The sequence below is a fragment of the Mytilus edulis genome, chromosome 3 (genome assembly GCF_963676685.1).
Source record: "Mytilus edulis chromosome 3, xbMytEdul2.2, whole genome shotgun sequence".
Classification (NCBI taxonomy): Eukaryota; Metazoa; Mollusca; class Bivalvia; order Mytilida; family Mytilidae; genus Mytilus; species Mytilus edulis.
The window spans coordinates 79867621-79895367 of NC_092346.1; the positions used below are offsets into that span (position 1 = coordinate 79867621).

The following is a 27747-nucleotide window of genomic DNA, read 5'->3' on the forward strand; positions in this document are numbered from 1 at the left end:
TTTTGTCATACTTTTATTATAATAATAAGAGCCAACATTCATTTTTTTCTCTGCATAGAATACTGAAAAAGCATCTATCTAACTCTTCCAAATATGGAAAACAAAATTTATAACAAAAAAATATGGAGATCAATAAAATTAAAATAAAGGTATTTTTATATAACTCTGTATCATAAAAAAATATGATAAACAGATTTCATATAAAATGGAATGATTTTATAAAAATCATTTTTGAATTTAATGTTAGATTTAAATATATAAAAATAAACATTTTTAGTTATTTATGATGCCTTTACTGTGCCACTTAAAGAATACATAACTTTAATAAAGAGAATTGCACTTTTGAAAAAAAAATCCATTGAACTTTACCTAAAACTCATACTTTTCTTTTTTCTTTATAATTTTTTTAATACACTTAAAAACAACAATAAAACAAATTGACAACTTTATCCTTCATTTTGCTTATTAGTAACATAAATTAAAATTCTATCACATTTCAGAAAACAGATGGAAAAGAATGGTCTTTTACAAAAACAGACTAAGGCAAAAGAACCAAAAACTTTAATATTTAAATATTTGACTTATTTGCAATTGACAAGGAAGCTTCCAAGTTTTATCAAACTTTGATTATAAACTATTTGCTATTTAAGGTTGTTACCGAAACACCAGAAATATATAGGCATATCACAATGAATTTTTTGTTTTTATCTTTATGTATTATTGTACAAAACATTAAAAGCACATAAAAGTTCTACAGTTAATAAATAATCTTATAATAAACATATTTAAAGTAGTAAGAAACAATTTGAAGTAAAATCTGCTCATGTTAAATAACCATCTTTTTCTTCTACCATCTAAATTTGCACCATTATTCTTTGTAACAAACAAACAAGATGTATAAATTGTTCGATTCTTTATAATTGAGTGTACCAGTTAATAAATTCATACAATAGTGAGTAAAATTCATATTTGTAAATAACACATATATTTACATACGCAAAATTACTTAAAATACTGAGTATATGAAATTTGGTCTTAGGATTTCACTTCAAACAAAATTCAACATACATAAAATATTCTTTGGTCATTAACATTGAGATTCTACCATACATGAATTATATCTTCCTATCGTTCAGTTCTCTCGTTTACTATGTTCTTTAAAAGACCAACAGAGTTTGTTTGTATAATACATGTACTGAATATCACTCTACTCTACTTTTTTATCACAAATACTTTGTAAAACAACCAAAAATAGGTCAATAAGAGGAATATTTACTTAAGAAATATAAATAACTGGAAAATAAGTTCAACTTTTCTATATTACCGGAACCTAAAAACTTGAAGTTATTTACGGAAATCCTTTTACTTGATATTCCTATCTTACAACTTTCGTACAATTTTATGAATGAAAAAGATCAATTAACCAATTTGGACATATAATTCATATTTAACAACTTCATAGTTATCAAGTGGAATTATGAGTTATTATATAAACTTTAAATGTATATATAGCTGATGATTCCATATTTTCCCCAAATGTTTCATCTTCGAAAATCTTTTTTTTGCACCGTATTTGTTCCTTTTTTCTTCTCTGGTGTTCATTCTGATTTGCTGTATGTCAATTACCGGTAAAATTAATTTTTAATGTCATTAAAAATATCACAGACTTCAATGGATCTTCTTCAATTGTTCGTAGGTCATAAAGAACTGATAAACATTAAGGAAATAAATCACAAGGTTAAAATGTCTTACATGTCCAGAACAACAATACTTCAAATACCCATAAAGTTAAAATGTTGAAGTCTATTCTACAATTCACATTTTATATAGTAGTTGCAGTTTTGAGTTCACCATGATTTATTATGGGCCATTTCAATAATCTCTCTCACAACATTTGTCATCCGACACCTTTTTGACTCTTTGCAATTTTTTAACTGGTAATTCAGTTACCATGCACTGTGCCAAGCTAGAGGAAGATAACTTAATTCAAAATATGATTTAGAAATATTTTTTTAAATTAAATCGTAGCACATTTGTAAAGGTAACTTTTTTATTTAAAAGTGCAGTGCGTAAAACTTTATCTGCTGTATTACCCAATACAATTTTGAAGCCAGACAATTAGGACCATTTGTTTCATGAGCGAATTTTTAGATTACCTTCCCTTAAAATACTACACTAAACATAATTTCCATAGTTTCAACTATATGGGATTGAAGCAAATGGCTGATCCAGAGCTTTTTATAAGGGGGGACCACTCCAGTCATGCTTAAGTGATTCCCTATATAATCAATCATTTTTTCCCAACCTAGGGAAACTTTACTACAGTAATTGTTATTTATGCAAATGAATACTCTAAAAGGATACAATTATATTCCATGGACCAAGTCTGACCCAGGTTGGAACAAATCCTTTGTATAAAGCCATTACTCCTTCTGTCTTCACAGTCTGAAACAGAAAAATGTTATTGTTATTGATAATACACAGATATAGTAAACCAATAAGTATGCATGTGATATCTTACAATCCGATTCAAGACTAAAACTTGTTAATATGCATCTTTCCTCAAAGATAATTTGCTACCATTGGTCTACATTTTTCATTTCTTGTTACTACATAGTTTGACAGAATAATTTTAATCTTGAGTATCTACCTAAATTGGTATCTCTGAAGATTGTCATATTAAATATAAATTCTTGTCTTTGAACAACTATAACTCTGAAATTATTAAATAGTCATTTGATTACAATCAATGACTATTTTGGGTGCAACATATATGAACCAACCTCACAAATAGACTGCTATTGAAAATTCTAATGCAAAATTGTTTGTAACATTTGTTTTCATTGAACAACGTCACCAATTTTCATGACATCAATACCACACACAGGTCAGTTGATGCAATAAAAATGTACGCACAAGCTAATGCTTCACCAGCCAATTGATGCCGTTGGAGCTTAAAATACAAAACAGTAATCACCTAAATAAAAGATATAAATACACATATCCAGAAAACAACAGTATATCTATTACTTTATAGAAGAAGGTATACCTGCACCAGGCAATCTACAGAGGATGTATAGATAGTTTTTCCTACAGCTGCTGAACCTCCATTCATCACCAGTTGTGGTCGTAATACCTTCTGGTTCATCATCCGTGTCTGAAAAGGAAAAATGATGTTCAGAACTCATGAAATATACAATAATTTACAATTCAAATCAACTTAAACCTTAAATAACATAACTAATTATTCTATTTACATGATTTTCAACATGATACAAGTTAGAATAATGACTACCAACTTCTCAATTGATGATTAAAATTTTTTTTTTTTAATTTGTAACGAAATGGACATGTCAAAATGGCCTCACTTTTGTCGTATAGAAAGATGCATCACTTAAATGTTGGGAAATCCCCATTTCCTGTATTAAGTCATTAATTTTCAAACCCTTGCTAAAGGATCTAGACATTATTACGCTCCACCTACTTGAGTAGAGGGGCATTATGTCTTCTGGTCTGTGTATCCGTGTGTCTGTCTCGTAACTGATAACTAGCAAAGTGCATTGAAAAATAGTGTCTTATCTGGTAAATCCAACAATATAAATGGCGATTTAAAAACCACAACGAAATTACCAATATGTTTTTTTCATGACCTAAATCCAAAATACCAGCAAATACCATTTGGTCATTGACCTTTCAGAAATAGAATTGTAGGCAAAAATAGTATGTTTCCTGATCCTTCCTTTGGGTTATAAAAATGAAAAGAGATTGCTGCAATCTTTCTTAAGTGAGGCCATATTGAACACCCTTGCTAATTTTACTGAATGTTGTTTAAATATATAGATATACTGATTTGTGCCTAAATAAACCGGATTATAATAGACCATCCTTATTTTAAACGCATTCTTTTCTTATTCTAAGTCATTTCTAATATTTTTTTCTGATTTCTACTTCATTAAATTTGGAATGCAACTTTTCATCAAGACAAGGTTCAAGCTCAGGTTGAAGTTCAAGTTAGGTATGTTAGGGGAGACAAATATCTACATAGATTTTTTTTAATAGAAATTCTGTTTCCTGTGGTATTTGCATGAATAGACATTAAAAATGTCTTGTATTTAAAAAAAACCCAATTCTTTTACCCCAATATTTAGCTTTCCCAACCAATTTGCATCTATTGTAACATGAACCATATTCATTCAATAAAATCCCTTTTCTGGCTATTTTCTCAAAATAATATCTTATGCTTTATAATAAATCACCACTTGAAATGTAATTCAATGTCAAGCTTTCGATGAATTTCAACTTGAACTTCACCTCAAATTGTACTTTATGTCAAAGATAAGTCACTCTCCTTACTTTGTGATGTGTTTTTCAACTGATGTGTATAATTAAAAATATCAAAACTGGAAACTGTTTAACAATATAATTTTTATGCTTTATCAACATATATACCACATTCACTGTTTCATACATATATAACAATGAAAGTTATTCATAGCAATTTACAGTACATGTACTCATTTTGGCTAAACTGTCCAATATCTTTTCTTTTAGAAAAGAGAAGAAACAACATGACCAATTCAATAAGGCTAATTTTGCTTGCTTTCTGGCATGAAACCTATAGACACTCTGATTATACTCATTTGTTAGTTAAGCTACCATAATTATTGCGAGAAATACCTGTCGAATGTCCTAGGAAAGTACGATTATCAGAAACATTTATTATATAAACCTTTAGACTGGTACCTATAGTATCAGTGTGTGTTGCAAGAAGAGGTGATACAGTCTTGCTTACAACCATTAAATTTGGATAAAATCTGAATAAACAACAACAACGACACAGGAACCTAATAACACAATAAGACAAATACCTATACCCTCTATTAAGATGTAAAAAATTTCTGATCAAGTTGCTTGTCACTAAGCAGAGACTTTCAAGACCAAGCCATGAGCATCAAATTTCTTAATACACTGATGAGTTCAGAGACGGACACATTAACATGGCGCAGAGTAACAACCAGTTTTATTACTTTACATATCATTCTCAGTGGTGGATCCAGAACTTTCCATAAGGGGTGCTCACTCCAGTCCATCTTCAGTGATTCCTTATATAAGCAACCAAATTTTTCCCATGTAAGAGGGGGGGGGGACCAATGATTCTAAGAATAATACCTTTAAGGACTATGGATTTAACTTCTAAATATAAGAATAACATATTTTCCAGATATACACATACATGATAAAAATGTAAAAATGCTTCAAGTTAATTCTTAGTAAAAGCTGATACACTTATAGCAGTATCTTTTTTTTTTTAAAGAGCAATGAACTCTGAAACTGAGGTCATGGTCTATTCCAGCAAATTGTATTCACATGTTCATGTACATATATGATGCATTGTTGTTATGATAGCCAAGAAACAAACTAAATCATGAAAACATAACCACTTGAGCATAAAACATGTCCAAGACAACATGTAAGGGATAATAACTGAATGACCAAGTCTCATCATATTAGAAAAAACCTTATTACAAAGCAATATATATTGAGTTATCTGCTAGTGTTAGTGCTGTCATTAAAACTTAGTATTTACTATCATGACTTCCACCTAAGCCTAGGCAAAAATATGAGTTTATACAGACAAAAACATAATATATATGAAGAAACATGCAAATGTGGTATTTTATATCTTAATCAAATCTGAAGTACAAAAAAAGTTCTTCCAAGTACAAATAATGGAAATACATATTTCCAACTGAATGTCAGATGTGCTTATTTTGTATACCATGACAACAAAGATGAACCTATCTAAATTATTTAAAATTCTTTTATCAAAAATGTAATGCTTTATTTCTATCGGAGGATTACACAAAGTGTTAAAACAATGATAAATCAAGTTCTTCAATGATTAATTTTGCATTTATATATGTATATTTAAGTAAACAATAATTTGATCCAGTACATATTTAGCATGATGAATGAATTTATTGATGTTCATAGCTTCATAACACCTAGTGGCAGGAATTGAGTTAATATTTTGGCTTTTAAAAAGTAATACCCAAAAAGTTTAAATAAATTTGTAATCTCATAACTGAGGGAGTTGGTCACTTGAATTCTTTTTTCGTAGAATAGTGTTGCTTGCCAGCAAAAAGTTTTAGTATGGTACTGAAAAGACGGTAAAATTGTTGAAGTTAAATAATGAATTATTGAAAATTCTAAAGAACAATCTTTTCTCAGATGCACAATTTTAAAGTGAAATATCACCTTAAATATGCTAACATCTATGCAACTGGGCTTACATTTGAAGCAAAAGGTTACCTTTATTCAAGGTTTCCATTATCATACTAAAAGTACCTAGTATTGCACATTATATTGCCCTTATTAATCATGTTACCCTGCAAACATGTACCCAACATTCTGCTAAGCCAATTGATTTGAAAAAAAGTTATTTTAGGGAAGTTCCTTTTGACGAAATTTCCTTTTAATTTTATTTTCTTTACATTTTGAAATATTTGTAATTTAGAAAATCTTCTTAAAAAATTTACTTTAACAAAAATAAAAAACTTTAATTTTTTTGTACAAAAACAGCACATCTGACAATTTTATCATTACTGATCACATTATTAGTTTGTTTACAAATGAACTACATAAATGTAACAATGACAATATAACAATATGATGCAGCTACAAAGGAACTGATTGAATTAATTACACTTAGCTACATTACAACCCACATAAATAAGAAGTGTGAGAGCAGGGAAGGGGCAGAGCCTTGCCCCCAGTGCTTAATCACATCCTCCTCTACGTGGGTACACTCCTTCATTCCTCTAGATCTGGTCGCTTCATAACTCGAGCTATAAAACAATATACATTCAACTAGTAAAATGTTACATGGTCTAAAATAGACCAAGTTTACAATATTGGAGACAAAATGTATAGTTTATGACAAAGTATAACCAAAATGCTATGCACAATAAGGTAATCCCACTGAGCTATCTTGACATTTTTCATTGTAGGTGTAATTTAATTTTCTTTTATCAATGCAGACACTTAAGTTACTGAAGAGTTCTATATCATTTTTTTTTAACACAACAACATGGAAAGATATAGCATCAAACATAAGTCAATATGAATGTCACAGAATCTGCATGAAATAGCAAAACTCCAAATCATGATTATCATCATTCTCTCTTGAAAGATTGATAAGATCTAGTTAAGTAGAAATATAAAACTGACAGAAGAACTGCATCTGGTAGCAAAACTTATTATTCAGGAAGTAATTCAATAAAAACAGGATATTGTAATTTGGTAAGATCTAGTCTAGCCAAATTTAATTTAATCTGGGGTTAGAAGTCTTTTAACAGAGTAAACCAAAGGTTTTAATAATTTCAGCAGGAATTATTAAATATGCATGCCTTGAAGGTAAAGGATTTGAAAAACTATCCTTATTGAAAGACCATAATCAATATTCTGACACACTAGAATATTGTTTGATTGTTTGAATGGTCACATTTGTAGACAAAAAAGAATTACCATGATTACTATAGTTAAAAGTGCATGTGAGTATTGATATCAATTATGCAACTTGATTAATGAAGGAGACAAAAAGTAACCATTGATGAATGAGCAAATAAAGATGCAAGTCGTAACAATTTTTGGAGGCTTGAAAGATTTTCCTAGCAATCATCATGCACGATTTTATGATCCCAACACAAAGCTTATCAGTGAAGTTATAAATTCATGTAAATTGCCATGATTGCTGAAGTTTCAAACAATTTTTGATAACATGCAATTGGATGCAGATAGACCATGAATGCCAAAATTAGGGAATTTAACTCCTTTTTCATAGGGTAAATCTTATCTTGAAAAGATATTAATTAAAAAAATCTTTTAAAAATATTACCAAGGAGATGCTTGGTTACTAATAATGAGACAATTTATCTGCATACAGAATAAAGACTAGGGATTGCGAGGATAGAATACATGGGTTTTATACTGATTTTACACATGAAACAGTCATCATAAAATTGTAATAAATAAGAGTCTGCATTGAAATTATCTGTTAACCAAATAGCAAATTTCTTACACAAAAATGTCAAAATAACTCAAAAATGTAAATACATTTTAATTTATAATATAATTTTGCAAACATAAATATTTAAATATTTTTTAAATATCTTTATCAATCTATATCATCATTTGTCTATTTTCAATTTATTTTTTCACAAGAAAAGCCTCTTTTACAAAATTCAGCAAGAGTGAAAACCTTAATAGTTATGAATTCCAAAAAAAATAGCTTATTCCCAAAAAAAATTACCAAAGAAATCATAGAAAACAATTCTATTTAGATATTAATTTAGTCTGACACTACAAAATTGAAAATAGACAAGGTAACCAGGATCAAACAATAAATGGACTGTTCTTTGTAAAATTCAGGTTTATCTTGGTATGATCAAAATGTTTCTTTACTTATTATTTCCGTGGAGTTCCAAACTATTTGAATGCCATGATATATTGCAATAAGAGTTGAGTGTAACATTTGAATGTATTTTTATAAATACATGTATATGTAAGTACTTGTAAACTAGTGTATGTGTGCATGTGCATGATTAATCATATATGATTTACTTTTTCTCTTTAAGTGTCGTCAAGTATGAAGTATAGAATGAAATTCATGTTAAATGTTAACCAAGGGCTAATTTAAATTTTCATCAGAACCATTGTTGGACAAAGAAAATGAAGTTCTTTTTTTACAATTCCTCAAAATATTTGTTTGAACATGCCAATAGTTGATGTAATTAAACAATGCTTACTAGTGAAAATAAAAATTTGCCCAAAGCTTTCAGTTACAGTGACAATATGTTTAGGTAGAAATATCAATGTGTTTGTGTAGTGATGTCAATTTTTTATGCATATTCCTTAATTTTTCATGGACTTTGGCATAGATAATATATAATGTTAATTCTGTATGGTCAATTTTTACATATAATCAAATCTGCTAACGTTATCAAAATTATTGAAAAGTATAATGATATCAAGCACACAAAACATAATAAAAGCAGAGTTAAAAATTCCTGATACTATTTTATGATTTTGTATCTATAAAAACAGACTGAGAAACCCACTTTTAAAATTTTCAAGGACTTTACATCAGAAATTTTAGAACAGAAAAATGTTTACTTGCCAAATACAACTGAAATTTAAAAAAATCTAAACTGTAAAAGGATAACTTACAAGTAAAAAATAATTTACAAGTTCTAGTTTATGACACCCAATAAAAACCAGTAATGTTTAATGAAGTATTTCACATTTATAGTAAAATCTAATACTTTTGAGCCTGTATTTCTCTCTTTTTTCACTGAATTTGCCTTAGCTTAACTGTGTCATATATCAAAGAAATACTTAATTTCAATCTTTACCAAAGGCATTATCTTTATTTTTATTTTGACATAAAGAAAATGGAGAAAAATGCCAGGAAAGAATAACAAAATCTTGGCAGGTCATGAAAATTTCTTTTTAAAACAAACAGGGTTTAAGCTAGGATTTTGAGGGCTTTAGTCACTTTTGCTCGCTATAAAAATCAACCTTATTTGTGTAAAAGCAAGGGACCAATGATGTATATTACTAGCTTCATCTTTTGACTTTGTCAGATTTTAAAGGATTGAGGCACCAGCATGATTGGCAGTTATTGTATGATTTGACTGTATTGGCCATTATTATGAAAGATTCTGACATGGAATCCAGAAATTTTGTTCAAAATTTCTCTTCAGTTTGTTCCAGGGGTCATTCCTGATTAACAAAAGTTAGATTCTATTTTTTTTAAACAAGGAATCACAGCAGAAATTAAGTTGCAATGATTATTTCACTGCATAATCATTATCCTTATAAAAGGTCTAAATCGATATTTGGAAATCATTTCTATCAAGTTGGAAATGTATAAAATCCTTTATGGAACATAATAGACTGAAAGGAGGTTGTAAAAAGTCAACAATAGATCACGTTTTATTACTACTTTCGGTTTTAAAATGAAACGGAAACGGGAAGTGACACGTGGATAATAAATTCAAAACGAGTCCGGAATAATCAGGAAATTATCATTCTTCTATCTAAATTCCTTTAGTAAGAGATATATATCTGTCTTGTTTAATTAATTCTGAACATGTGAATGATTTCGTATTTTACGTTTTTAATGTCTATAAATAGTTAAAGGAATACTTTCACGCTTGCGTAGAACACAATACAGGAAGCACCTGTTAAACTCGTGAAAGTTTTGAATAAACACAATAAAATTCTTTATTTTAAATGGAAATTGTCGAAAGTTTTTGATGAAAATTTAAATTAAATATGACGAAAATGCCTTCGAATGATGAATCTACGACATACGAACTTCAGATTGTGATCGTTTGAGAAATATTGAAATTCAAATGCGAATTGTCCGGGGTGTTATAATTTTGATTAAATGACGAAACCAGAGACATATAATACATTATTATACATTATTATATGTCTCTGAAGAAACTATACTCTTGGTTGTTGAAATGCCGACTGAATGATTTTCCTGGGGAAATAATTATGATGGTCATTCAATCATGGGGTTTATTAATAATTAACGGATTAGTGCCCCATCCGATGGCGATAAGCGGATTAGTTGTAATCACAACTTGTAACACCTGTTGAAAATGTCAATTACCTGGAGGTCATAAACTTGTCAAAAACATGAAGACGGGTAGATTTATAGTTTTTATTGCAAAATGTTTTTAACACTTTCAAAACTAAAGTGACGAAATGGATTTGAAATACTTTCGTCACTGAGAAAACTCTTTCGTAAAATACGAAAGTGACGAGCGCTAACAAAATCATTGAAACAAATAAAGGCTTGAAATACTTTAGGTAGCTTGAATAGCAGATTTGATTATATAATAAGAAGCCCCCTTAGATTTTGATCATACCATTTGCAGCAGCGTGTGTAAGCTGATTATTCTTAACGTTAAGATAACAGAACATAATTTTTACCTTTACTACGTCAATTGGAGTTGAGGCAATAGCACCAGCCAGACCTGCTAGAAAACTGGATCTACAAAATAAAACATTTATATTCAAATAAGGCAAAAAGATTATGCTTACACTGTACCATACATTTTCCATTTTAATTTCACTACAAAATTCACAAGTTTTTCTCTTTTCCATCTGGCCATGTTTTCTGAGAAAATGTAAAGCCCTGTATTAAAAGGTTCAATTAATTACATATAAGTCAATCTATATAGTTAATATTCGAAACTTAGATATATTCACCATTTTCATAATTATGTATCATATAGTTTAAATAATATATAGAAAAGAAATAAATCTTTATGAAAAACTATCTTTTTTGTGTCAAAACTAGCATAACTTTCTAATTTCAATGAAAAGAATACAATGGGAGGACCAAAAACATTCAGTAAATACCTTGACAAAACATATCTTTTACTGTAACAGTATATGTGTTAAAATAAATCATCTTTTAGACTAAAATATCTAAATTCATGATATGTTACCTAGGCCTAAATCTTTTTGATTTCAGAAGATTTTGTCAATTTTCAACAAAATCTTTATTTTTGGTCTATGACCTTTAAAACTAGATAGGAGGAAAAACAATCTGTTTAAAACTGTGACAAACATTTCAGATTATGTTTGCTCTTTTATTACAATGTACTGTTTAAATTTATTTTTAAAAGATAAAAGGTTCACCATTCTGATTATAATTAATATAGCAGTTATTGCCCTTTGATTATAAAATGGTTGTTAAGCTACTATACTCTTTTTAATCTACAATGAGCTATCACAGAACAAAATGTATTTATATCACTTAAACTAGGATATATTTCATTAGGTATAAAGTGACAACTTACAAGAAATGTGTTGGCTTTGTATCACCAAGATATCCTGATTGCACTATAACTTTTTTGCATAGATCATAAGCTGGTAATTCCACCCCAGCTACGGTGGCCGCTCTCTGAGCTGTGGGTACAACACCCTGCAAACAAAATAGAAATTTAAGGTATTATGGGAAGTAGAACTTGAGAGTAAATAAATGTAATGAACTTTGTTAGGCACAACTGTTCTGTGACAGAAAAAAAATTCAATGTTGACAGTATGTAGTTCATCATTAATAACATATATTGGTGACCAGGTTCATTAGATATAATTATGCACAGGTAACAAACTGATGTACCCAACATATTCCGTGTAATTTTATTTATGCCTGTTTTCCAATAAAATGTCAATAAATAATCTATTTCAGAAATCTTATTCTAATCTTCACAATACAACTTTATCCCCTGAATTTCTTATCAAACTCCTGTATACTTATTAAATAATTAATTATCTTTTGATATACAAACCCTCCATAATCCTCGTAATCCTTCCTGTTTATAAATGTTAATAAATGCATGGAACATGTCTTCTCCACTTCCTTCTCTTCCTTTAACTTGCATTCGCACCTTGAAAATACAATAATATTTTTAAAATATTACATCAGTTTTTAATGTAGAATCTGATCATGTTCAGTAATTATCGTTGTTGATGTGGTTCATAAGTGTTTCTTGTTTCTCTGTTTTTTATCTAGATTTGACCATTGGTTTTCCTGTTTGAATGGTTTTACACATCATTTTTGGGCCCTTTAATAGTTTGCTGTTCGTTGTGAGCCAAGGCTCTGTGTTGAAGACCGCACTTTGACCAATAATGGTTAACCATATTTACTTTTATAAGTTGTGACTTGGATGGAGAGTTGTCTCATCATTTGCTCATTGACACTCATATACCACATCTTATATCTAGAACATTTTTTTCAAATTCAAAAAAAGAAAGATGTCCTTTAAGTTTTTTACCATTGTTTACAACTTTAGTCATGTACAGACATAGGAGCTTCGTCTTTGTCGTTCTTGACTTGCTTAAATAGAACTACAGTTTTACAGGCATATTTTTTCACTTACTTTGAGCAAATCTGTGGGATTGGCAGCTGCACTGGAGAGGATTCCGGCAATGACACCACATAACACGTTAACTGATAAAGTTTCATCTGTAAATATATTTCATTCCATATAGATAAATGTGTTCAAACATTTAAAATAAATAAGAATGTGGCAGTACAGTTTATTTGATCAAAGCAAGAACTCTAAAAGCATAATGGATTCAGATATTTCTGATCTTTTGGAAATACTGGATTTCCACTACCTTATTAAAATATGTCGCCCAAATATACTCAAACACATGACAAATATATTCAAAATTGCCACCATGCAAAGTTGATAGCACATTTAATTTAGCTGCTTTAACCATGTGGGAAACTTAAGTGAACTGAGCCAAATATGATGCTGAAAAATTAGATATTGATGGTCACTGCTTCAACTTTGATTAAAATTGAGAATGGAAATGGGGAATGTGTCAATGAGACAACAACCTGATCATAGAGCAGACAACAGCCGAGGTCACCAATAGGTCTTCAATGCAGCGAGAAACTCCCGCACCCAGAGGAGTCCTTCAGCTGGCCCCTTTACAAATATGTTACTAATTCAGTGATAAAAGACGTCATACTGAACTCTGAATTATACACGGGAAACTCAAATTAAAAATCATACAAGACTAACAAAAGCGCTCCTGACTTGGGACAGGCACAACCAGGTGCTCCGCAGGGCGCAGCTTTATACGACCGCAGAGGTCGAACCCTGAACAGTTGGGGCAAGTATGGACAAAACATTCAAGCGTGATACAGCTCTGAATTTGGATTGTGATCAAATTTTTGACATTACATGGGTTTTTTTTTACACAAAACAAATGTCAAGATTTTACAAATCAATTAAAGATTTCTTCTTATTTAAATCTAAAATTAAATAGTTGACACAGCATAGGTTTCTGACACAGAATGTGGTCTAATGAACTTAAAAGTTTTTTTTTGCCTTTGAGCAATTCACTATGCTGTTGAATATTAATCCTCTCAAAAAAATGTTTGAAGAAATTTTCTTTTTATTTATGAAATCTGAAATGAGAAAAATTTACCCCCCCCCCCCCTTTTTTCACATCCCCGTTTCCCTTTTTCCAAAACTGATATCAATTCAAATTTCTAATGGAGTTTGCAACAATAACTACTCTTTTAAATACATCATAAAATATTAAAATGTAAAATAAAGTGCTTGTTATCACTGAATGGTAAAGATTGGTTGGTAGTAAAAGTGAATATACATTGTTTATTGTATAAAACAATAAAAAAAACTTCATCAGCAACATTTTATATTGGCAAATTTCCAATGAAGTTATTTACATAAAGTTATTGGCAAATAAAAATAGAAAATGACATCATAGTCATGTCTGGCAAATTTCCAACATACATTATCTAAAACATTTTAGATAAGATAAGGAAAAAAAGCTTCATCAGCAACATTTTATATTGGCAAATTTCCAATGAAGTTATTTACATAAAGTTATTGGCAAATAAAAATAGAAAATGACATCATAGTCATGTCTGGCAAATTTCCAACATATATTATCATCTACTATTCTATACAAAGAAAGATAACTCCAATTGAAAATTAATTGCTATTGCACAATATTGTGCAATTAGATATTTCTTGCTATTGTGCAATACTGTGCAATTGAAAATTTCTTGCTATTGCACAATACTTGATATGGAATCCTGATTTGGACCAACTTGAAAACTGGGCCCATAATCAAAAATCAAAGTACATATTTAGATAAAGCATATCAAATAAGCCCAAGAATTTAATTTTTGTTAAAATCAAACTTAGTTTAATTTGGACCCTTTGGACCTTAATGTAGACCAATTTGAAAACTGGACCAAAAATTAAGAATCTACATACACAGTTAGATTTGGCATATCAAAGAACCCATTTATTCAATTTTTGAAGAAATCAAACAAAGTTTAATTTTGGACCCCCATTTGGACCAACTTGAAAACTAGGCCAATAATTAAAAATCTAAGTACATTTTTAAATTCAGCATATCAAAGAACCCCAAGGATTCAATTTTTGTTAAAATCAAACTAAGTTTAATTTTGGACCCTTTGGACCTTAATGTAGACCAATTTGAAAACGGGACCAAAAATTAAGAATCTACATACATAGTTAGATTCGGCATATCAAAGAACCCCAATTATTCAATTTTTGATGAAATCACACAAAGTTCAATTTTGGACCCTTTGGGCCCCTTATTCCTAAACTGTTAGGACCAAAACTCCCAAAATCAAACCCAACCTTCCTTTTATGGTCATAAACCTTGTGTTTAAATTTCATAGATTTCTATTTACTTATACTAAAGTTATGGTGCAAAAACCAAAAATAATGCTTAATAGGGCCCCTTTTTGGCCCCTAATTCATAAACTGTTGTGACCTCAACTCCAAAAATCAATCCCAACCTTCCTTTTGTGGTCATAAACCTTGTGCTAAAATTTCATTGATTTCTATTTACTTATACTAAAGTTATTGTGCGAAAACCAAGAATAATGCTTATTAGGGCCCTTTTTTGGCCCTTAATTCCTAAACTGTTGGAACCAAAACCCCCAAAATCAATCCCAACCTTCCTTTTGTGGTCATAAACCTTGTGTCAAAATTTCATAGATTTCTATTCACTTAAACTAAAGTTATAGTGCGAAAACCAAGAAAATGCTTATTTGGGCCCTTTTTGGCCCCTAATTCCTAAAATGTTGGGACCAAAACTCCCAAAATCAATACCAACCTTCCTTTTGTGGTCATAAACCTTGTGTTAAAACTTCATAGATTTCCATTCACTTTTACTAAAGTTAGAGTGCGAAAACTAAAAGTATTCGGACGCCGGACGACGACGACGACGACGACGCCGACGCCAACGTGATAGCAATATACGACGAAAAATTTTTCAAATTTTGCGGTCGTATAAAAATGCTGAAGGGTTAAACATGTTTTTTTGAGATATCAACCCTCCCCCTATACCTCTAGCCAATGTAGATAACAAACGCACAACAATACACATAGTAAAACTCAGTTTAAGAGATGTCCGAGTCCAATGTCAGAATAGGTAACAAAAGAAACTAAACAAAATGAGGATAATACATAAATTAACAAAGGACTACTAGCAGTTACTGACATGCCAGCTCCAGACCTCAATTAAACTGATTGAAAGATTATGGCTTCATCCTATGAATATCAAGCACAATTTCTCCTCTTGATTGCACACATTTGATTTTGGTTTTCTTTGTATGTTGCATAGACATACAAATTACCAAAATGCAAAGTTGATAGCACATTTAATTTACCTGCTTTAACCATTAACCATGTGGAAACTTAAGTGAACTGAGCCAAATATGATGCTGAAAAATTAAGATATTGTTGGTTACTACTTCCAAGCTTGATTGTACACATTTCACATTTGTTTTCTTTGTATGTTGCAAAGGCATGACCACAGATTTGAATGTAAAACACCAGAGTGTCTATTGAAGAATTGTATGTCACGTTAACAATAAAAGGTAACCACTTCCTTGTGCAAGATCAGAAAAGATGCTGTTAAGCTAAAACATTTTACCTGCTGGGTCTGGAACAAGTGTTCTTTTCAATGTATGATAAACTCCTATCTTTATAGTTCCATATGATGCTTGTCTTAGTAAGGCTGGAGCAATTCTGAAGTAGAAATTTTAAATTGTCATGCTATTACATGTATCCAGTACAAGAACTTACAATCAAGGCATTGATAAAAGTCAATTAGGATTTATTTTCAAGTCTGAATATGTAATTTCATTGAGTTATTGAATTATAAGTTTGTGAAAACTGTCCCAAACAGATTGTAGCAGAGTTCAATTTTCAACTTCATAAGTATAAGAAGATGCAATTTACCTATCACTAATTCTGTAATGTATATGCAATACTGCACTGTATCTCAAATTATTATGGTTTTGGTTTTTACACCTTGAGGTTTAAATATGTATTGATCATTAAACATGTATCTAACAAGATTGTTGCATGTGACATGTCATTATACACCATTTGTTCACAGAACATCAGAAATATCTTTAACTAGCATTTAATTAAAGTGAGGCAAAAACTCAAATGGTCATGTGTACTACTTATGGTTAAATGAGTGGTTTCTAGTTTGAAAGGATGTATACATGGTAGACACTCTAGTGTCTGATATTTTATAGGGGACCATGTACAATGTATGAAGGATGTCTCCAAGTAAATGTTTGTCCATTTCATAAAAAACATATTTATTTTGGTAGACAGCTTATATTCCATCCATTGAAATGAAAATCCTTTTCAAAAAAAAATATTTATCTTTATTTTGGTAAACAGATTAGAAAGAATTAATGTGTTTATATTGGTAATCTGATTTAATGTCACTGATAGACAATCCCTTTTATATATAAATTAACTGATTATGGAATAATACTGCTTAGCTAAAAAGTTATAAAATTCCCCACTGTGATTTTAGACAGTGACTAATAGATTATAAAGTTCTGAATCAATAATGTATTTAATTAAATTAGAGTAACTATTTAGTACTTTAACATACTTATGGTTGGCTAAAAATTGGTCAATACCATTGACCAGCAGGCAGTAAATACCAGTCAATACTGGCAAATACTTGTTGGTTTAAATTTTAATAGGAAATTACAACAAAGCCAATCCTTAATCACTAATTCTAGAGTTCAGATAGGTGTAGATCTCAATATAAAACCCAAAATATGACCCAAATCCTAAATTCCAGCAAAAATAAAATCTCAATCCTGATGTCATGAAAAGGGTACTTTTGACTCTCACAAATAAACCGAAGAGGAAATTAGTGTTCATCCATAATTTGTTAAATGTATGTTTAGGGCTTCCTTACCTTAAAATTGTAAAAGGTTGTAATTTTTCAGTCTCAGTGAATAATTTTATATGAATACATTTTTTCTTCTACCGACACTCAATACACTGATTATATAGACATGTTTGTAGATGACAAAAAATAAGTTTACCCAGAATATAGTGACTGTAATCCGGTTTGTAGATGTAATAAAGTAAGTTTACCCAGAATATAGTGACTGTAATCCGGTTTGTAGATGTAATAAAGTAAGTTTACCCAGAATATAGTGACTGTAATCCGGTTTGTAGATGTAATAAAGTAAGTTTACCCAGAATATAGTGACTGTAATCCGGTTTGTAGATGTAATAAAGTAAGTTTACCCAGAATATAGTGACTGTAATCCCTCTTCTTTAAATATTCGTAAGAAAGCATGGGACATGCCCCGGTACTTTAGTTCTGTAAGACTTCGGTCAATTATCTGACCCTGTATCTGTAAACGGGTTTTCGTTGTATCGATTGGAAACGTACCTGAAACAAATAATTAAATTTAAGAACAATTAGTACTCATGTATTTCCCATCTATAAACATGTAGCAGTTTCATGTGAACCCTGCTGATTTATGGACATTTCTCCAATAATAATAGGTGTTGCACTAACTCTTGAAATCCTCCATTAAATGAAGTTTATATGTATACCCAGTCATTCATCATGACCACAGATTATAGAGATAAAATGTATAGTTGTTCTCATTGAAAACCTCTACATTAAAACTCTTATAAACTGTATAAAAGATCTTTTAGCAGACAGATAATTACCTTTCCAAAATTGTCATGATTGTAGATGATCATATGCTGTCCTGGTTAATTTTATTTATTAAAATCTTTATAAATCTTATTCATATCATATAGTTTGCAGTCCCTAGCTATTTAAAGGTTTATGATATTTGTGGGCAAGAGGTTTGACCACTGTTTATTTTCCAGAAAACTGTCATAAATTTTGCCAAATTGGGTACACAAAAAATCAGACTTATACAAAATGCATCTTTAGTAATCATGTTTATGAAGTAACAATATATATCATAAACAATGCAATGGTGAAAATCTTATTTGATTGAAACAGTTGGATATTTGAACATTTGTTTTTGGGAGGAAACTTTTCTAATTAACTAAGCATACATACCACATTCAGCTACAATGGATGCAACTCCTCCATACAGAAAAGGACGCCAATCGTTCATTCCTTTATTTATCTTTACTTTTAACAACAACTTCTCCACAAAATGCTAGAAGATCTGAGTATTTAAATTTCAAAAGCTGGAAAAGAGAGTATGAGAATGTCTATTAACACTGTCTATTATACAAACTTCTAATCTAAAATGGTTGCGTGTTACTTATAAAATGACTGGAATGTCTTATGAGCTTAAATATCAGCCATTCCTTTTTATTAATCCAATTCAATGTAAGGTTTAAATCTTAACATGTTTTGTTAATATATTTCAATACAATTTAAGCTTTTAATTTTGTATTTTTGTATGTTACATTACAAGTAAATAACAATTTTGGACATAAGCCAAATTGAATTTCCTTCTTCTCATTAAAATGATTGTAATATTATGCAATGTCAGAAAAACAAATATAAAATCAATACTTTGCTACAATTATTTGACATTGAATATCTGTTCTCAGAGCTCATCAGTTGTGTCTTAACTTCACATACATTTGTAGGCTTCATTGCAAAATGAATTTCCCTTATACATGTTATACACAAGTACATAGACGAATATCATACATATAGTACACACAAAAACATGACAAAAATTTATTCAGTCTGTTCAAAAAATAGACATTAGCTAGTCATACTATACTATACATTTTTTTATGCTTCTTGACTTTCATTTCTCAGTCTAGAAATATTGATTATATTTACTTTACATTTTAGAAACATTTATAGCTAATATATATAGGTCATGTAGGTTGGACTCATTTAATATATATATTATATATATCGGTTAAGTATTTACCTTAAGTTTCTCGTGCTTTATAACACTTATAGCTTTTAAAATGTTCCTTTAAAATTTAATATGTAAATATAAATATATGTTTAAAGCTAACTTATTTTAACAATTGAACAAAAAGCATACTTTTTATATACAATTGTATTAAGAAATACCTTAAACTTTAATGAGATATACCAGTACTTACCGCTATTCTTGCTGTTGTTCAAATTTATTATGAATGTTATACATGTTATAGCAGATTCATTTTTTTTTTATCTTATTAAAAATCCTGAAGTGACCTACTGATCTTAGATATCATAAAATTCCTAACCTTGACTGACCTATAATAATGACCAGTATATCCAAATATTTAAAACCTTATTTATTTTAAGTTTAAAGTTAATTAAATCTATTTATAGGTCAATCTTTGTTGAAAACTATTCAGGTGAAGAAATCTAGGTGACAGAGGCTAAATAATATTGGAATGGAATGTGGACTAAATGGAAGTATTCCAAGTCTGTTAATGAATTTTTTGTTTTGATGTCAAATAAATAGATTTGTTATTTGAATGTATAGTTAAAAGTACAATGTTTGTGAACAATTTAAATCAAACTATAATTATCTGAAGTCCTAACTTTTAGAAGAAAAAAAAACCATGATATTGCTCCTAAGACAAGAAACCACTGTGTGTACCACTCCTTATATCATGTTTATATCATTATCTTAAAACTGTTATCTTTTAATAATTGATAAGATAATATGCTTCTGTATTAGTTGATCTTCAGGTTTCAGCAGAATAGGTATTAATATAAAATTCAAAATTAGGTTGAAAATAGAATACTATAGTCTGTCTTTTATCATTGTTCATGCAGTCACACAACTCTGATGATCAGTCAATAGCTGAAGTACATAACATTTTGCAAAATTAAAACTGTGTGTTTTCTGCAGATATGGGTAGACAAAAGTACATGATAAGCATATAATAAAGCCATATCATTTTGTAAAATAAAACTTTTTTTTAACTTTTTTTATTTAATATTAAGAGCAGTGTCACACTGTGTACATATATTATTTTCAAAAACTGTACTCCCCTCCCCCACCCATAAAAAAATTGAAAAAATAAATATTTTTTAGCTTACATCCTGTGCATGTATGTATACATGAATGAAATGACAGACTTACTCTACATCTCAAACATTTATATCATGGTACATGTAATATGTACGTGTACAGTTCTATTTAATAACCTACACTGACCATTACATTTAATGTGTACATGTACATGTTATACTTAATGACCTGTTCTAACCAAGACAAGGTCATTTTCTATCACTGTTTATACATGTATCATATACAAATGTAGATTACATTATAGTGCCTAACAAGATTTTGTGAGGTAGACGAAATTGACTTTAAAACAATCGTATTGACTTTTGATGTGCAGAAATAGGCAGATCGGACATATTTTGACTTTAGTTACTTACTTCTTAAGTTTGGGATTAATTGTAATCAACATATTCCAATGAGACTGAAAAATGCTTTTTTTTATTATGATAAATAATAATTTTACCTGCCGTAGTCGTGCGTAAAATATATTTCGGTATTTCTCTTACGAAAATGACTTGTTTAATGGAACAAAACGTATTATTTGTAAACTTTCTCTTTACTCTTCACAATAGGCTTTTAAAAAATAACCTTTCAACTGTATATTCCGAAAATTTTGTGAAAATCGAATAAGTGGCAATTATTACCTTTCATACCTTAACTTTCATTGATATAACATAATATTGACTCGTCCAGTGTCCAGTTTGAAGGTCATTTTAGTTACCGTACACATTCATGCACGTTCTAATTAATCAATAGTCATGTATGAAAAGCATAAAGAAGTTTGAAGGTAACTAATAACAACTTAATCCAATCAAATTGCCTATGATTCAATAACAATGACCAGTCCACATCATAAAAATGTATAGGGGTAAACTGGGTAGGGAGAACATGTCAGATATATTAAGTTCATTTTTTTGCAATAACGAGTAAAAATTTGTTAACCAATAGATTTGTTATAATTTCATAAACATGTCGTTATGTATTGGTATAGTTTTTGGATCTTTCATTAGCGTATTTAAGGCTGTAGAAAGTTTGGCCTTCAAAAGTCAACATAATCATTGACTTTATCATGTTTATAAAGAAAATTCGCCTTTTTAAAACATTGAATGTTTCACAAATAATACGCGACAACAAAGCAAAATCATTTCTTAAAACACTGCAAAAAAAATAATTCTGATTGATGCAGTGGTATTGTCATAAATTGCACTGGAGTGAACAGTGGTACATCAAACGTCGAATTCCCTCACACAATGTTATCACACACTATAGTTGGGATTAATGTTAACATAAAGTACAAAATAACATGGTCATGATGGTACTCTGATAACAAAGACATGTTTTCAAGACATACCCATTTCACAATGGTAAAATAAAACCAAGAAAAAATTCTCTATAATAAGCCCAGACATAGTGAGAGTAATAAAACATTTAATAGTACCGTTCTCTGTCTACATGTAGGAGTAGAAGCATTTATTGACTATTAAACTTTTTCCAGCTGGCTTCTACCCAATCCATTAACCATCATGTGTTATAGATTCAAGTCTTATTTGATTAAGCTCATCATTTCTGATAGGAAGGTTTGGTAGCCTGTTACACTTGTGATATACAACTTAGGAAATTTACACAAATGTTACCAAATCAATAATGCTGACATATGAAATAGCTTCTGGCTCAATAAGATATTTTATGTGGGTGGCTGTTGTTCAATATATTGCCTGATTTATTCAAATGATTTTCTAGTTTCTTATATTTATATAAATTGCTGTTAATAATTCCATATCTAATTATTACCAGGCGGTTGGGGCTAGAATTTTAGCCAAGACGCCATCTAATTAACTATGGAGTTGACCTTCTATGACCATACATTGTATAAGTGATTTAAACATAAACAAAGATATAAATAGATTAAGCAACCTGTGCAACTAGATTTTTATAGTTCTGTTAAATTTTGTTTTATGAATTATAAATTTATGTTTATCGTGGTTTTTACCTTTATAAGAAAGATTTTGTGTAGATCGAATTAGTCTATCAAATTATTTACCTTTGTTTCACTTTCAATGTTGACATTCTTTTCCTTTAAATAACCATACACGGGCAATTCATGCGTATACTATCTCTTTCTATGGGGTTAAATTGGAGTTCACATGAATACGGATTTAATGAGGTCGAGTTTTTCACTTGCAAGTGAATAAATCATTATCAATGTTTATTAGGTTTATTTGATAAAATTGAACAATTTTAGCTGATCAAAGCAAATTATTACTTCCATTTTTCACTTTCATTAATGATTGAACAAATAAAATCATACTTTAGATTTTTTATGTATCTCGTAGCTAGTGCCTCTTTAACAAAGACTAATAGGGGAAAATCAATGGTGGTATTACACCTCCAGAGACAGGAGTCTTACAAAATTATGCCCAAGAAAGATAATTCATTTAAAGTTTTACTCATTACCTACTCAAGATATATCTAATTCTTTATCACTTAGAGTACAAAGGTTTCAGCCAGGGATGGGGTCTATTACTTTAAAATGTAATCGATTAAATTACAATTACTTTGCTAATAAAATGTAATCGATTACATTACAATTACACCCTATTTCATATGTAATCGATTACATTAGATTACTTTTCTTTATCATAAGAGCTCAATCTCACAAAGAAATATTGGAGAGGCAATTTTCTTTAGTAAACTGTTAACAAAATAAAACACTTGGTTATACAAATTTGTTATATAGATGATACAATTTATCACATTAAACAAGGTCCCATCATTGTGAATACTAGTTTCATGATTTTTCATTCAAGCTTTACATTTTTTATTTCCATCTTGTATATCAAAATTATTTTCATATATATACAAGATATGTAATCAGCAAGTAATCATATGAATGTAATCTTAAAGTAATCTAAAAGTAATCATGATTACACCTGATTTTTGCCATGTAATCGATTACATTATGATTACTTGTCATCAGAAATTGCATGATTACTGATTACATAGGATTACACTGCAAAATGTAATCGATTACAGATGATTACGTTTACTGATTACGATTACCCCATGCCTGCCTTTAGCTGTTTTTTTCCAAATGTTATGGGCCAAACATAAGGCCTAAATTAAAATATTGTTTGTTTGCCCTTTTCCGACCCTATGTTTTGAAACAGGGTAGGTAGGTAGGTAAAATATTTTATTTTTTCCCCAAAAAAATAACTTGGCTCGGTATATTATTTGTCATGGGTAGGCAGTAGGTAAAATATTTTATTTTATAGATACATGTACAAAATCTGCATAATGTCATTTTTTTTGTCCGTTTTCTTTTTGCAAATAAGTTTTCCGCTGGGACTATTAGTTTTGAAAAAAAAATATATAAGAGATAAATTTGTACTGGTAAGATAATGTCCCGGCAGACATATATTACTAGTCGAAAAAGTCCCTAGAGTGTTACACATTTCGTGTGTGCCTTTTTTTCCAATAAAAATGCTATAAGACTTAAAACTCAATTGTCACGTATTTTGCATCACATTTATAAATGATCTGTATGGAAAACTTGGCGATTTTACTGCCAGATATTCTCCACTTTACAGGGTTTTGTCACTTTTGGTTCATGTCAGATATAAATAATTTAGCGGCATCGTTAACATAATCATTCTGATATGCGGATTACAAAAGGCCATCCCTACATAGAATACAACGTCCATTTACAAATTAGTTTGTACACATGTTAATACTTTTGTATCAAACGAACTTTTTTGTAAATGAACCCTGCTCTTTAAGTTTAAAGGTACAGAGTAATGTACTTCATATCATGATTTCAGAAAGCGTTCAACATCGATTTCAAACAGATGCTTTGAAACTTCAAATGCAAGTGTTCATGTCAAACGCTCAGGTGATACCAAATGGACTGGACCTTATACGTAAAGATAAAACCCGAGGATTCCGGTAAAAAAGTTTTGAGCGGGAAATACAAATATAAGATTTTTGGTAGGAACGAAAAAAATAAAATAAAATCTTGCTGGTAAATACAAATAAAAGATTTTCAGGCGGAACGAATTGATAGGGTCGGTCGGTAAAGGGCAAACAAACAATATTTTAATTTAAGCCTAAGAGGCACTTAATTTGGGGGTTGGGGGACTGTACTGCAGTGGTCATGATTGTTGTTCATATATTCTACCAATATATTTTTAATTATTTTTTTGGTTTGTTGGTTTTCCTTTTTTAAATTTTCTACATTGTCAGATTGTCATACTGGTCAGTGTCATTTTATAGCTTACATTATCAAATATGATAAAATCATCCCAAATACTTATGAATCAACATGTGCTTTATTGATGACCTTTTCCTGTTGATATTAATACAGATATTCTGCCAAGGCCAATTCAGATTTACATGTAAGTCATATTTTCCCATATGTTATAGATTATGATACTTAAATCAACAGTTCGACAGACTTCGATTATGATGTATTTAGATGCATAAGATACTTATTTTTCTTAAAATATTAAGAATATTAAATTGCATTAAAATTTTAACTAGTAGTCAGGGCTTTGGAATTCCCATTTCCTGTTTCGCAGGGAATTTAAATGAAATACTGTCTAGATTAATATTTCATTATGAAATAGTGTCCCTGTCCATGAAAGGAGTATTCAGTATTTTCAGATTCATCAAAAGATTTTGACCACTTTTTAAACACTTAAGTGTCTATTTCATTTGATTCAATTAATTTATGTGAAAGATTTTAACTAATTTAGTCATTAAAAACATTCCGATTCAAGCTTAAATATGACAAATCTACCAAATATGCCGAAAAATGTCACTTTTCAGATGTTTTTTGTCAAAAATGAAAGTGGTCGCATCTGTGTTCATCCCCAACCTTTATATATGTTATGTATTATCATCAAATACATCTTACATTTCAATATTTAGGATGAACACGAATGCGGCCACTTTTGTTTTACACGGAAACCGTCTAAAATTTAACTAAAATGCTAGAATTATGAAGATTTCAAAAACAGCCCATATTTATGTAGCAGAAGCATTCTACTGTCCATTAAATAACTAAAAGTTTACATTTTAACAATTTTGTAAAACTTCTATATTTTGGGGCCAAAAGGGAGTCTTACTCAAGTTACTGGACCTACTCCTTTTGACACCAACATTTGGACAATCTTAAAAAGCTTTCACTATGAAATTCTGTCCTTGACAATATTTCACTCTGAAATAGTGTCCACCGACCATATTTCATATAAAATTTTGTCCGACAGACAATTTTCAATGGAGGAAAATATGTTCACTATGAAATACTGTCCATGAATTGATATCTCAATCAAAATATTACAAAATTAAAAACATTACAGACATGCTGCATGCACATTTTAAAATTTATATTTACTGAAATCAATTTGTATTTAGCAAGTATATGTAGTGGAGTCCAAATCACTAGAGGACTTCAGGGCCAGAGAGAACACCATCCCCTGGACCCAGCCAAATCTTAAATACTAAAATAAACAGCAGGAGAATCAGTGACAGCGTATGTAATTAAGCATATTTTATTGTAAATACGATCTAGCTTTTCCTGGACTTTTACTTATGGCCAGAGCAGAGGAGTGGCCTCCTGTCTGTTTGAGATACGCCAGAGGCAATTACACAAGTGCCTGTGGGCAATTACACTTTTAATAGAGTTCGACTGGTAACCGGGAAGAAGAAAGTCGGCTGACTAAGAGTACGAATAGACCAGGCTTTCTATAAGAAAAAAATAATGGTGTATTGTGTTGAAAATGTTCCATGAATGTTAAAACTAAATAAATCACAAAACATTCGGTTGTCCTCACTGGGTCATGCTATCTACATTAAATATGCGGCGTAAATAATATAGGTCAAGGTCATGCGTTTTTCTCATGTTTTGTGGATTTTCACCTATAAAACTCAATAGAATATACAAAGTTTGTATCTTAACGTACAGAATCCTTGACATTTAATACTTTTGATAACTGGGTAAACAATTTAAACTCTACGTGTACTTACAGTTACAACAAGTGTACATGTGGAACCGAGTCAGAACTGTCTAGCCGTGGAAATTACCGGATGTTAATTAGGAAAAGGGACCAAGTCGGCCCGAAAAATAAAGTCGACACAATACAAAAGGACGGATTACCATGATTTCTAATATGACGCTTCTCAGTGTGTGATGGTATTTTCCATACTAATTCTAAAGATTATGTAAAAATATGTTTATCTTTTGAATTTTATGAACGTTTTACAAATTAAAACCAAGTTTGTGTTTGAACTTTTATCTGATATAATAATATCTTATAATTAATTATCTCTTATTTGTGATTCACTTTTCTAATGAGTCATACCAACAGAGAAGCCGTGTTCGAATTACATGTTTTTTGAGGTGTGGATCTTAAAAATGCACAACTTCAACAACAAAAAATCGAATGTGTAATCTATGGTATTCAGGAATAGCTAGTCTTCAACCTCTCATTTTTTTAGTCTGCCCTTCACGAAATATCTAATCATATTTTTTATATATATTTTCGAACTTTCGAAAAATTCCCCCTAACAACCGATCAGACAATACTGATCAATACTTTTTTCAAGTTCACTAAATGGGAGACTGATAATTTTGATGTAGTAGAATTCTGACAGTTATTTACAACCGAGTAAAAGAATAAAACTACAATCGACTAGTGAGACAGTTAACCACTTATATTGCTGATATTTTATTTAACAAATAAAAATAATATTTCAAAACAAACATTCCTTAATAAATTTAATGAAATTTCACTTAGCATAGTTTTTGTGCGTTTTAAATACTGAAAAAAAGTATAAAAAGTATTAAA

General features: G+C 29.9%; 1 protein-coding gene across 1 annotated transcript; it reads right to left on the reverse strand.

Annotated features, from left to right (window-relative positions):
• LOC139514483 (kidney mitochondrial carrier protein 1-like) lies at positions 1 to 27199 on the reverse strand. The gene is made up of 11 exons (XM_071303805.1): positions 26927 to 27199; positions 18979 to 19112; positions 18180 to 18327; positions 16543 to 16637; positions 12966 to 13051; positions 12375 to 12473; positions 11883 to 12007; positions 11008 to 11068; positions 3050 to 3157; positions 2365 to 2445; positions 1 to 1707 (listed from the first exon to the last, which is right to left on the reverse strand). Exons 2-11 carry the CDS (start codon positions 19034 to 19036, stop codon positions 1669 to 1671), a joined length of 900 nt encoding a protein of 299 aa, XP_071159906.1. The 5' UTR covers positions 19037 to 19112; positions 26927 to 27199; the 3' UTR covers positions 1 to 1668.
• Between the last annotated feature and the right edge of the window lie 548 nt (positions 27200 to 27747).

Coding starts and splice junctions, on each gene's coding strand:
- LOC139514483 (XM_071303805.1), bottom strand. CDS start 19,036: ATGAACGATTGGCGTCCTTTTCTGTATGGAGGAGTTGCATCCATTGTA. Junction 12,474..12,965: donor ATCCCACAGATTTGCTCAAA/GTAAGTGAAAAA, acceptor TGTATTTTCAAG/GTGCGAATGCAAGTTAAAGG. Junction 1,708..2,364: donor TTGGTCCATGGAATATAATT/GTATCCTTTTAG, acceptor AATGTTTATCAG/TTCTTTATGACCTACGAACA.